Below are 13,576 nucleotides of genomic sequence, written 5' to 3'. Positions count from 1 at the left end.
CACAGTTCGAGACTAACTGTCTCCTCAATCGAGCATGCTAAAGAGCTATGATGATCTATCTTGGGTGCATTGTTACCCAAAAAGTGATCCCTCTGGTCAGGAATAATTTAAGAACAATCAACAAAGATGTATAGGCCTAGTGGATAACAGCTTTTATCCATTTATACTCTCCTTTTAAATAGCTCTAAGGTATCATTCGTCAGTTCATGAGTTTGGTTGACGAATGATGGCCCAAAATGTTGTCCTCAAGACCACTCTTGATTAGCCATAGAACACACATTCGGATTTGATTTGGGTGTGTAATTTGGATTGGAAAATCCAATTCCAACCGATTCCAATCCGCAAATTTTCAACTTCAGCACATCAAATCAAATCCGAAAAACCAAATTCTAAAAATTTTGAAAAATATTGGATTGGAAGTGGAATGCTTTTGTGAATTTCAATATGATTCGAATTCCAATATGAAAAATTCTAAAACTTTTTTGAAGGCATTCTAATCTAATAATTTTGAAATATTTTGAATTTATATGAATATTATATATTCTAATTTATTTGGTCTTCCACTATATGTTCATTATTTTTTATTTGTTTTAATACATATATACTGAAAAAGAAGACTAATACTTATAATTATATGTTTTTAAAATATAAATATTTTTTTATTCTATAAAGATACATGCTAATGAACACACCCACACACACACATATTCTTGGTATATGTTTATGTTCTCTATATTCAAACGTTATATATATATATATATGTAACTAGTAATTATGAGTTTAGTAATATTCTGAAAATATGAAAATGTGAGAATTCCAATTATTGAAATCATCTTTTTTCAAATATTCCGAAGTATTACCCAAAAATTTTGAAAATTTCGAATTGGAATGAGATGATGAAATTCTGATTTTTTGGAATAGGATTTTGAATAGAAATTGCTTTTCAAAAAATTTTGGATTATAATTGGAACACCCTATTTTCTATCCTATTCGGCCAAAACATACACCTAATATGGCTGCATAGTTAAAGGACTTAAATTACAATTCAAATATCCATCAAATTTTATATTAGAAAATTGTTGTGCAAAAAACCGTAAAAAAATAGTTTTAAGCCCCTCCCCTTCAAAGACTAAACAAAATATGGTGTTACTAGTTTACTGAAATTTCAACACACATACAATCATTATGGGTAAACTAACTGTCACACCTCGAACCCTAGGTATGCAACAGATGCACCTATCTTGAATGTCCCAAGAGATTAATGTCACTAATCACGCATTAATATCCCAAGATACTCAAGATAGGTTGAGCATTTTAATTTAATGGGACCGGGTTGGATTAGAGATAAAAAATAGTGGAAAACATGTGAAGTAAAAACAAAACTTCTTTATAAAGCTAACTCCCAAGGTTACGGTAGTTCGTTGCAACCTTGAAGAATTTTTTAAATTCGAAATACACAGCAAGTATAGAATAAAGGTTTCAAAACTACGCAAACGTAAAATCAAAGTGAACAACTCAAAACCATCTTAAATCAATATAGGAGAGATCAACAAAACATGCTCGATACGAAATATCGAATAAACAACACCAATTGAATCCAAGAAGTTGACAAGTCTCAAGATGCTACTATGCTCAACCCTCGTCCAAGTTCGTCTCTTTATGATTATAAACATGCAAATCCATATATAATGATAATTCAAATGGTCAATACACTTTCGGTACGACTATGGCCAGCTATAATAAAAGAAATAGCATCCATAGCGAGAGTGTCACGGTAAACAGAAATATCAACTCGCAATTGAGAAACCGTATTTACTGTCACATGATCAATCATAGGTCCCCGCTTCACACAAGCACATGTAGCCACGTATTGGCTTGGCTAAGCTTCCCATAATATACTGATCAATTCTTCTAGAAGGTTTAGGGGTTTGAACCCAAGGTCACGTACTACACTACCCAAACTCTCAGACCAATCATACAAATATAGCATGTTATAATAATTTAAAAACACAAACACACACAAAGTCCATAATCAGGAATATAGGATAAATCCCCTACCTAGAATCCAATGCTCTTCACGTATTCTCTTACATAGCCTATGCATTCTCATTCGTCTCGAATCAATCGCCTTCTTCTCACATCACAAAGAAATCATTCAGTAACTGGTGTTCCTTTTGTCCGACAATACGACAACTTAGTCAAAGTTAAGTTAAACACAATCTCGTTATGACTCATCCTTTTAGGTCACACACACCTAAAGATTCTGACTAAACTCTACTCCTTAGGGTTTATAAGTTTCAAGTTAATTTCAAAGTCAAACCACTTGACTAATTGCCTTGGTTTAAAGCAATTCCACAAATTAAGTTAGGTTAGAATAAATCAAACCTAAGTATTATCCAAGTTTTTAATTAATTAGTATTTTTCCAAAATATTCTACTAATTAATCAAGCTTAAGTAATAGCTTAAATCGAATTTAATTTCTAAAGTCCATTGATTTTAACTACTAAATTTCAATAACTTTTTAGTTTAGGTACCAAAATTAAATAGCATTTTAGAATAGGTACTAGTTGAAAAGTTAAACAAAAAAATAAAGTAAAAGGTATTAAAATTTACAAATATTACATCACATGCCACTACAATAAAAAAATAAAAGTAATATTACATCACAAATATTACACTAATTTATATTATATTGTGTTAAAAAAAAAATCAATCTAGTCACAACTTAATTGTGACTGTCTTGGTAAATTGAAAGAGACAACTCACACCACTATACTATGTATTATTTGAGTAAAAGTATTGTTTTGACCTCTATTTATACTATATTGTAGTATAATTTCTCTAAAAAAAATTCAATCAAATCACAACTTAACTGAGACTATCTCACAACTTAGATGTGACTGTCGTTTAGTCACAACTAAATTTGAAGTTGTGAGTGTCGTACAGTCACAACTAAATATGAAGTTGAGACAACATTAACAAATTTCAAGATAATATAAAAGCCTCAAGGGCAATTTTGTCAAAATCTCATAAATTTTAATTAACACCGATCATATGTGGGCCAAATGACAAAAATGTCAAATGGAAAAAGCTCAAATCAAAGGGGTCAACATATTTGTGACCTAATTTAAAAAACTACATTTAAATTTGGTAGTTCAATTGAAATATTATATAGTCTTCATGCTATACCAAAAAATTATTGGAATTTGATATTCAATCCTAATTTTCTATAATTCTACAAGTTAATAACCTTCAATTAATTTCCAAATTAATGTTACAACTAATCATGCTTAATTAACCAAATAAATTAAGCAATTAAAGTCTCCAAAATAAACATAGGCATGTTTAATAAATAAATCATACTTAATTAATCTAAGCATGCAACATAATATTAAAGCCTAAGAAAAATAAATAAGGCTGAAAAATAAATAAAAGACTTACCCAGTTGTAGACCTTCAGAGACTCCACTCCTAAGGGACTCCTCCAAACTTGGGTCTTCTCCTCCAAGGGAAAACCTCAAAATATTTTACTAGGAGAGAGCTTTTCAAAAATATGAACTTGCTTCATAATAGAAAGAATAATAATCTTTCTAGAGAGAGAAAAAGAAACTAAAGTTAGAGTGAGAAACTCTCAAACTCTATTTAGTGGTGCAAGTGAAAATGAAATACAAGGGTCCTTATTTATAGGCACAAGAGGGTGGGAAGAAGTTGTGAATTTCTAATGTGAGATATGATTGTCAAAAGTGTCAAAAACAAGGGAAAAACACTGAAAAATTCGAACTGGGTCACTAATACTCTGTCGGATCATCCATTTTGTCTCACAAAATGGATTCGGGTCGACCCATGGTGAGACACGCGGGTCAGGAGAGAGAGATGGCTGACTGGTTTTTAATCAAAATGGGCGGCTGAGATTAAGAGGGTTTAATGATGCGGAATGGCTGAGATTAGAAGTTGGGAAGGTGATCATGTGTAGCGCGTCTCGTTCTGCTCCCTTGAGCTCGTCTGCGTCAGCTCGTCAGCGCCTCGTCAATGCCGCTTGAGGCAATCACGTCGCGCCACGTCGGCGTGTGACAGCCCAGTCAACCACCTTTTCACTTTTAATTCTTTTTTCCTTTTTTTCGTATTTTTCAAACTTCGTTAAATCACCAAAAATAGATCGGGACTCCAAATAATTTTCCAAAAAATCTTACGGACTCGTATTGATGAGGACTAATTTCCTATAGCCTCAAATAATCAAAACACTTCCAGAAAAATTATGAAAATTCCTCATTTCATAATTTAATTCTGAAATATGTAAACAAATAAAATAATCGTCAATCTCTTGAATTTCTTTTTTCAAGAATTCATTTTCAAACAACTAAACTCCAAGGCCATGACCAAAGACCTAAGTTAGTTAAAATAAAGTTAAGGAAAACTTCAATTCCTTTAAACAAACCTTAAGAATAAGGTTAGAGACTTAACTAACGAAATTAACAAAAGCCGAAAATTCAGAGTGTTATCTAGCCTTTTAGCATGCGCTTCGCATGTGTTAATTGATATTTTTATTGTGCGTTTTTATTTTTGCATTTTATTTTTAATTTTATAACTTTTCATCACTCTCTTCATGTTTTAAGGTGATTGAGTGTTTTTTTTTATGTATTAAATTTTATTTTAATGGTTGTATTTTACAATTATGCCTTAATTTATTATGTTCTTTTTATGAGACTGTTTGTTAAATGAAGGGTAATTTAAACAATTCTATTTTTAGTGAAGCGTGTAACACCAAAATCTTCTTTTGCCTTTATAATATAAAGATAGGTTAAATACAAAAATGGCCCACCAACTTTATAGTGAATCTCAATTTGGTCCACTAACTATAAAAAATGTCAATTTGGTCCACGAACTTTTCAAGTTGTATCAAACCAGTACAAATGTTAATTTTCATCAAAAAATTAACGGAATTGATCACATGAAAATGTGATGAGCGAACTAAAATATCTTTGAAAATGTGGTCACTTGTTGTGCATATGACCGATTTTCGTTAAATTTTTCAATGAAAGTTAACATTTGTACTGCTTTGGTACAACTTGAAAAGTTTGTGGACCAAATTGACATTTTTTATAGTTAGTGGACTAAATTGAGATTCACTGTAAAGTTCGTGAACCATTTTTGTATTTAACTCTATGATCAAAGATATTTAGGGGTTCATTGCTGTGTTTTTGTATTGAGGTGACGAGGTGAGGGGTTCATTGCCGCATGTTGTGGCGTAGTATCCGACACGTCGCACACGGATCAAACACGGCGCCGTTTGGACTTTGGAGTACCAGAGTAATGTACCGACTAACAGCAAAAGTGCTTGTCTTATGCTGTGTTTAAAGCACCTCCTCTTTCCAATATCGACGCGGCGAGTGACAAAATCAGTAATGGGAGTCGAACGGCTCAGATCTTTCAGAATTTTCAAGAATTAAGGACAAAAAAATTCGAACTTGCTTATCCTGGTGAGTTTTCTCTTAATTTTGTAGTTTTATTTCCGGTTTGAGAGAAAGAGAGTAGAGTGTTTACTGTGGTTAGATTCAAATATTTACTGCTCCTTGCTGGAATGGAACGCTATAGTAAGTTATTTCTGTTGATCTGAAAGCAAGCTCTTAATTGCAAAAAAATTACTGAGCTTCTTCTGTCAGTACAGTTACTTAGATTGATCATTCATTGTGCAGCCAATTCTTTACTAATTATGATTTATAGAAAATGGTGGTTTTGGTTCATGGGTTTCATGTTTTTTTTTTTTTTTTTTTTTTGCCTTATTAAAATTTGGGTTGTATTGAAATGAATCTAGTTTTCTTAAACTTTCTTAATTTGATTTTTCCATAAATTTTGGAAAAGAAAATTCAATATTTTGATGAATCTGTATTGGGTATTTGTAAACTTTTTTTGGAGATGAAAAATGAGGTTTACTTGCAATTGATGATGGTACATGAACTAATTAATTAATATGCTTCCTGGTAACTAATAGAAGAATTAATTGATTAGAGATTGGAACTTAAAAGCTGAATCAATATTGTTGAATTGAGGCTCATCTTTCACAACCTGGCTAAAGTTTCTGGTTATGCAGGTCTTCTAATTTGCTGAGATCAGAATCATCCTAATGGGTAGCAATGGTGTGAGAGAACCCTTGTTTTCAGGACTAATTGATCCTTCACCCCAAACACATAACAAGAATGCTTCAAAGGCTGGAAGATATCGGCGTACTAGAAGTGCTCCTCTTGCTGAAAAGATACCCCTAAATACAACCGGCATTGGTTCAGTTCCACATTCTTCATCCATTTTTGGAAATTTACACCCAAATTTTCGTGAAGTAGCTATATTCTTGACTGTCTACTTAAGCATAGGGACTATATGCTTCTACCTCGTCAGGAACCAGATCAAGGGAGAGAAGACAAATGAACTTCTTGATGCTGTTTATTTCTGTATTGTGACAATGACCACTGTTGGATATGGAGACCTAGTACCCAACAGCATTCTTTCGAAACTACTGGCTTGTGCTTTTGTCTTCACAGGCATAGCTCTCGTTGGGTTGATCTTGAGCAAAGCAGCAGACTATTTGGTAGAGAAGCAGGAAATATTGCTTGCTAAAGCCTTTCATATCCATCAAAAAGTTGGTCCCTCTGAAATTCTTAAAGATGTTGAGACTAACAGCCTGAGGTACAAATGTATTTTGGTCTTTATACTTCTTTTGGTACTCATAACTGCTGGCACGACCTTCCTAGCTACTGTTGAGAAATTGGACCTTGTGGATGCATTTTATTGCGTTTGTTCTACCATCACAACCCTGGGGTATGGAGATAAGAGCTTCTCAACTAAAGCAGGGCGTGTTTTTGCAGTATTCTGGATATTGACAAGTACCATTTGTTTAGCTCAGTTTTTCCTCTACGTTGCTGAGCTAAACTCCCAGAGCAGACAAAGGAAATTGGTCAACTGGGTTCTTGCTCGTAGGACGACCAACGTAGATTTAGAGGCAGCTGATCTTGATGACGACGGGGTAGTTGGGTAAGTTGAATGTTTTTTTCAGAATTATATGTGAATTATGGGCTTATTTCTGAATTCTTATTTGCTGATGCATGGTTTCTAACAAGCTCTTTCTTCTCCTTCCTTTTCCATAGGGCTGCGGAGTTTGTCATATATAAGCTCAAAGAGATGGGGAAGATTAGCCAAGAAGATATTAGACTTGTAATGGAGGAGTTTGAAGATCTTGATGTTGATCAGTCAGGAGCCTTGTCAAAATCAGATATAATGCTTGCTCAATCATCTCAAACAGAGGGGTAACTCGGGCATCATGCTGTGGCTTTCCACTTATACCCTTTTGGAAGGATATTCAGAGTAATCTGGGAGGTGTCTTGTAAGTTTGTAACATGTGTGATTGCTTACCCTTTGTATGATATAAATTTATATGCATAAGGCCATATCAAAAACAATCCAACATCTCTAAGCTGAGCATTTTAGTGATCATGGTTCATCTTTGTCACACTTCTCTGTTAATCCCAATTGTCATATTTTTTATTCTTGTTAACCCGATAACATAACGATTGTTTACTGGATTAATACCATTTGTGAAATCAAAGTATACAGTGTCAATTACTGACATAGGAATTTTTTTGTTTGAAAGCAAAGCCACATTTCAGTCCTTTTATATTCAAGAAATTTTTCCAATGGGGATAAATCATTTTGTAATATGAGAGACTAGGAGGTTGTGCAATGCATGTGCAATGCGGTGAGAGTTGGGAGTGAGAAAAAGAAGGTTGGATGTATTGAAGGATAGTGGGTTGTTTTAAAGATGAAAGATGAGAGTGGGGTAGTGTACTATGATCATATCATCATAGGTTTCTAAACAGTACTGATAAAAGACAGTTTCTTAAATAATAGTAGGCATAGATTATAAAGATGATAGATGTATAGATTAAAATTTGGGTTAGATATTGCAATGCTTTAATGACTGGAAATGCAATGTGCATGTTGATGAACTTGTACACATTTTATCTTGTGTTGTTTTTCAGTTAAGACATTTATTTACTCCATGAACGGGAAGTCGTGTACAGTAACTACACGTAGCATGATTCTTTGGGCTTTTGAGTTGGGCCTGGCAAGCACATGTTGGCAATATTGGCCTCTGATGTCAAACTGAATGATTGTGGCTGTGGACTGTGAGGCGCACTAAGATGTGGTCCCCACACCTTGTGGATAATCATGCAACTTCTTGAAAACTCAGGTAGGGTTCATGCCTTCATGGGGCCATAATTAATCCACTTGATCCATTTTTAGGGGCCGTCACATCATGGCATCTGTGCCCACTTAAAATGCACAGATGTTCCTCATTATTTAGTAGTTTTGACGGCCAAAGACCTAGTCGGCTTATAGTAAAAACTTGCTGTGAGATGTACATCAATCAACAACCGTTAATTATGCAATTTACCCAAGACTGTAGAGTGAGAATAAAAAAGGGTGAAAGAGAGAGGAAGTGTACAACTTTCAAGTTTCAAAAAACCTCTATTTTATAGCACAGAGATTGGTACTTGCCTAGACTTTAATGTATTACGTACCAATACATTAATACAAGAAAAATGTATTGTTGGTATCTGTGCATAGTACACAAATCTAGGGCTTATCATGAACTGTAAAAGATTAGAGAGGTAAATATTATATATTTATTTAAGCACAAAAAACAAATAATTAAGACAAATTAAACCCACTAGAGTCATTCATTACACGTTAAACACAAACGTGGGTGACTTTGGAAAGTGGCCAGACGCAGTCCAGTCACCACTCACAGACTAGATCGCACCCTCACACCCCTCACTTCCACTCTGCCACCAAATCAAAACATTCCCAGATTTCTTTATAAACAAAAATTCTATTCAAATTTCAAAAAATTATTACATTTTGAATTTCAAAGAATCTTTTTTTTGGTCAAGAATTTTAAAGAATAAGACTCAGAAAAAGTTGTAGTAGGAATAGGATACAGAGTTACAGACATCCCTGACATTTAATTATCTTTTTAATTTTAAAATTTTGACATATGCTTATATGCTTTATATGTCATACGAAAGTTGGTAATTTAAACAAATTACAAATCAAGCATATGTGTAGATCGAGATCTCCAATTTTCATTTCAGTCAACATTTCAATTTGATTTCAAATAATGCACGAGTTTACATAATATAAAACTACTAGTTTTTCTAATTTTTAGAATGAATTTAATTTTCTAATGGACCTGTTATTTTTTCCAAGAAAATAAAAAAAAAAGGCTTAACTTTCCCAGCTACTTTTTCTGGATAATAGTAATAACAAATAATATATCAACAAAATAATTTTCGAGATTAACTAAAGAATAATTTAAGAAATTTACCAAAAATATATTTAAAAGAAAGCGAAAATGAAAGGGACCCATATGCCATTAACGAGATTATTCTTCCCGGAATTTACAGTTCACTTTTTGTCAACTACAAACCAAAGGGAAGAGACAGAAAATAAAAGACAAAAAAAGTTAGAAATTAAAGAGACAAATATTACATTCCATTTCTCTTTCCTCAACTAGTAACTGACTGCTCCTCGGACTTGTAACTTTCTACGGCGTGTTCCGGTTGGCCGGCGACGTAATCCAGGAGGCCTTCACCGGCTTTGTCAGCGCAAGCGTCGGTAGCCGGTAACGAGGTCTTGCCGAAGACAAGCACAGCAAAGAGGAAGAGAGCGGTGGAGAGGAAGAGGGGCCAAAAGTAAGCCAAAATGGTTAGAAATCTGGGGGCAAAGAGGGTTAGAGAGTAGAGGGTGAAGCACAAAATGAGTGCAAAGAGGAAGTGGAACTTGAACTTGAGCAGCTTTTCTGGGATCTCCATGAGTTGGGTCTTGCTTGGATTTTCAAGATTGAAGATTTGTAAGATTGGGGTTGGATTTTGGAGAGAGAGAGAGAGAGAGATTGTGTGAGGTTTTATCTCTCTCAGTGCAGAGATTCTCTGAAGGACAAATGTATTGGTTTCCTGAGCTTTGTTTTGGAGGAGTGCATGATTGTGAACTTGTTTATTTTTTTAATCTTTTATGGTAAATTGGTAATTAAGTTGCAGTTTTACCAAAATGCCCATCAAGTCTCCTTTTCTAGGGGTTTCTTGGTTCATATGACATCAAAAACGCCAAGCAAATAATTTGGCAGGCTCTATATGCACACCTCACTTTCTCTCATTACACACCCCTCCATATGAATTTTTTAAATTACAAATTTAACCTAATATGAAATTACAATAATGGACAAAAAAACAACAGAACATCAAGGTTTTTCAGATCTTACCCCGACCTACCCTTAGCCACCCCCATCACGGGCAGTTCAACCAGCCCCTTTCCCTTCTCTCTCTTTGCACTCTCCTTCCTTTTGCCTCTTTCCCTCTCTCTCTCCTCTTTCCCCTTCTCTCTATCTTTTGTCCCTCTTGGCCCAGTCTATTGTAGAGTTAGGGGTCGTCAATGGGCAGGGCTGGCCCTAATCGAGCCCAATAGGGTTTTCGGGCCGAGCGGGGCTGGGCTTGGGCCTTAATACACAAGTCCAAGGCCCACCAGTTGGGCTCGGGGCTTGTGGTCTTGGAGGCCCAGAATGGGCCCAAAGTCCATTTATACACATATATCTTCAATAAAAAAATATAGGATTTTGACTATGTTGTAATTCGAACATAAGACCTCACATTAGAGGTCGGCAATGAGCCTAAATTTTTCGGGCTTGGGCTTGAGTTAGAGGAGCCCAATAGGGCTTTCGGGCCAGGCCGGGCTAGGGTTGGACCTTAATACACAAACCCAAGGCTCGCCCATCGGGCTCGGGGCTTGCAGGCCCGAATGGGCGGCCTATAATGGGCCCAAAGCCTATTTATACACATATATATCTTCAATAAAAAAAAATATAGGATTTCGACTATGTTGTGATTCGAATATGAGACCTCACATAACAAGCTTCAACTCTTAATCAACTAAGCTGACTAGTCTATTTGTCTAGTTTGTGAATTATAACATATTTAATAGCTTTTTCGTTTGTTTACTCCAATAAATTATTAATATGTTTATTAAGTTATTATATAATACCATTATGTTAGTAATAGTGTAATATCATAAATAATAAACTTTTAAAATTATATACAATATTACAACTATAATAAAACATAAATGTATATGTGTATATACAACTTTTATAATACAACTATAATTAAAGTTATTAAACCACGATCGTTCATTAATTCGACCATTGTTACCTCACTTTTATATTTCCGATTGAGCTAATTTTTTTGCATAGATTATCTTTGAGTGGAGAACTAAAACAAGAACAATTTGGATCGTTGAAAACACGATTGAGATGTGAGCTTCTACATATAAATACATTTGAAGAGTATAATTATAATAACTTTCCTATTGAAACCTTGTCGTTTCCATAATTGTGAAGACCACAACGTGATGTCAACAATCTGAGCCGTTCATTTTCTATGTTCATAGTCAAAGATCATCCTTACAAAAAATCAGCCAAATTAGAATTCATTTACCTGTTCGATTATCATTAAAAAAACTACGATCGTACATAAGTTGGACCACCTTTACCTAACTTATACATATCTGATTGAGCTAATTTTTTGCAGGAATAATCTTTGAGTGAAGAACTAAAAAATGAACGGTTCAGATTGTTGGAAACACGATTGCATTGTATGTTTATAAAACATATGTAATAAAAACTCTAAACCCCAAACATTCACCAAACCCCAAATAATACTTTTTAAGTTTTAAAACAATCTAAACCCCAAATAATCCATTTAAATATTTAATATAAAACTTGAGATTCCTTATATATTAAATTATTAATACATTATATAAAACCTAATTTATTGGAGTAAACAAATAAAAAACATATTAAATATGTTATGATTCACAAACTAAACAAATAAAATAGTCAACTTAGTTGGTCGAGAGTTGAAGTTAGTTCTGTGAGGTCTCATGTTCGAATCAAAATATAACCAAAATCTTATGTTTTTTTATTGAAAATATATATGTGTGTAAACGGGCTTCGGCGGGCCGTGGGCTTCAAGGAAAAGGCCCAATCCCAGCCCAAGGGACTTTTGGGTCGAGCCGGGCCGGCCCAAACTTCGGGCCAGATTAGGCTTCGGGCCTAATGGGTCGAGCGGGTTTCGGGTGGGCTTCGGGCTTTGGGCTTTTTGGTGAGGCCTACCTCACATAACAAACTTCAACTCTCAACTAACTAAGCTAGCTAGTTTATTTGTCTAGTTTGTGAATCATAACATATTTAATATGTTTTTCATTTGTTTGCTCTAATAAATTATTAATATGCTTATTACGTTATTATATAATACTATTATGTTAGTAATAGTGTAATACCATAAATAATAAACTTTTAAAATTATATACAACATTACAACTATAATAAAACATAAATGTATATGTGTATGTACAACTTTTATAATACAACTATAATTAAAGTTATTAAACCACGATCGTTCATTAATTCGACTACCGTTACCTCACTTTTACATCTCCGATTGAATTAATTTTTTGCATGGATTATCTTTTAGTGGGGAAGTAAAACATGAACGGTATGGATCGTTGAAAAAACGATTGAGATGTAAGCTTCTACATATAAATATACTTGAAGAGTATAATTCTAATAACTTTCTCATTGAAACTTTGTTGTTTCCATAATTGTGAAAACCACAACATGATTTCAACAATCTGAGCCATTGATTTTATATTTTCATAGTCAAAGATCATTCTTACAAAAAATTGGCTAAATCAGAATTCATCTACCCGTTCGCTTATCATTAAAAAACCACGTTTGTTCATAAGTTGGATCACGGTTACCTAACTTCTACATCTCTGATTGAGCTAATTTTTTGCATTGATGATCTTTGAATAAAGAACTAAAAAATAAACGGTTCGGATCGTTGGAAACATAATTTCATCGTATGTTTAAAAAACATATTTAACAAAAACTCTAAACCCCAAACACTCACCAAACTCCAAATAATACTTTTAAAACAATCCAAACCCCAAATAATACATTTAAATATTTAATACAAAACTTGAGATTCCTTATATATTAAATTATTAATACATTATATAAAGGGAGGCAATTTTCGCACTCCTTTTTTTTTCATTTGCACTCCATCTCTTTTTTTTAATGTATTTTGTATATTTTTATTATATATTTTTCCAAATCTACCCTTTATGACTTTTGAATTTTTATTTTAAATATCTTTGGGCAATGATTTTCTCTCCTCCTTGACGTATCTTTTTTATATTGCATCTCTTTACCTTCTGAGCCACCATGATTTCTTTTTTTCTTTTGTGAACCAATCTTTTGCTTTTAATCATCATTCTATACTTCATTACGAAAATATTTAGTCTGTCATATTTTTATGGGTTTTCTTCATGAGGGTTATGATTTCTGTATCTTTTTCTTTAATGGTAGGTTTTGTATTATAAAATTGGGGTTTTCAATTAGTTTACTCCCCCATTTTTGGGTCTTTTGACACTGCCAAGAAAAATGTTCCCATGCCAAGCAACCACTCATTATT

At 33.7% G+C, this 13,576-nt stretch overlaps 2 protein-coding genes across 4 annotated transcripts; one reads left to right on the top strand and one right to left on the bottom strand.

Annotated features, from left to right (window-relative positions):
• The first annotated feature begins 5,311 nt into the window (after positions 1–5,311).
• On the top strand, positions 5,312–7,497 carry KCO1 (Outward rectifying potassium channel protein). Of its 3 annotated transcripts, none has more exons than XM_086228650.1 (3): positions 5,312–5,476; positions 6,073–7,022; positions 7,136–7,497. In XM_086228650.1, exons 2-3 carry the CDS (start codon positions 6,121–6,123, stop codon positions 7,296–7,298), a joined length of 1,065 nt encoding a protein of 354 aa, XP_086084776.1. In that variant the 5' UTR covers positions 5,312–5,476; positions 6,073–6,120; the 3' UTR covers positions 7,299–7,497. The 3 variants fall into 3 exon arrangements, with proteins under 3 accessions (XP_086084776.1, XP_086084774.1, XP_086084775.1); XM_086228648.1 differs by having other exon boundaries at positions 5,318–5,476; positions 6,088–7,022; XM_086228649.1 differs by having other exon boundaries at positions 5,460–5,590; positions 6,088–7,022.
• A 155-nt stretch (positions 7,498–7,652) lies between these two features.
• On the bottom strand, positions 7,653–10,065 carry LOC147299679 (uncharacterized). The gene has a single exon (XM_086228651.1). It carries the CDS (start codon positions 9,860–9,862, stop codon positions 9,557–9,559), a length of 306 nt encoding a protein of 101 aa, XP_086084777.1. The 5' UTR covers positions 9,863–10,065; the 3' UTR covers positions 7,653–9,556.
• Positions 10,066–13,576: the final 3,511 nt, after the last annotated feature.

Source organism: Dryas octopetala, chromosome 1 (assembly GCF_963921425.1).
Source record: "Dryas octopetala chromosome 1, drDryOcto1.1, whole genome shotgun sequence".
Classification (NCBI taxonomy): domain Eukaryota; kingdom Viridiplantae; phylum Streptophyta; class Magnoliopsida; order Rosales; family Rosaceae; genus Dryas; species Dryas octopetala.
The sequence above is the reverse complement of the archived record's forward strand: the minus strand, read 5'-3'. Positions and strand labels throughout refer to the sequence as shown.

Excerpts from the sequence above, each read along its gene's own strand:
- KCO1 (XM_086228650.1), top strand. The coding sequence starts at position 6,121 with ATGGGTAGCAATGGTGTGAGAGAACCCTTGTTTTCAGGACTAATTGAT. Across the intron at positions 7,023-7,135 it reads GATGACGACGGGGTAGTTGG|GGCTGCGGAGTTTGTCATAT; the intron begins GTAAGTTGAATG and ends CCTTTTCCATAG.
- LOC147299679 (XM_086228651.1), bottom strand. The coding sequence starts at position 9,862 with ATGGAGATCCCAGAAAAGCTGCTCAAGTTCAAGTTCCACTTCCTCTTT.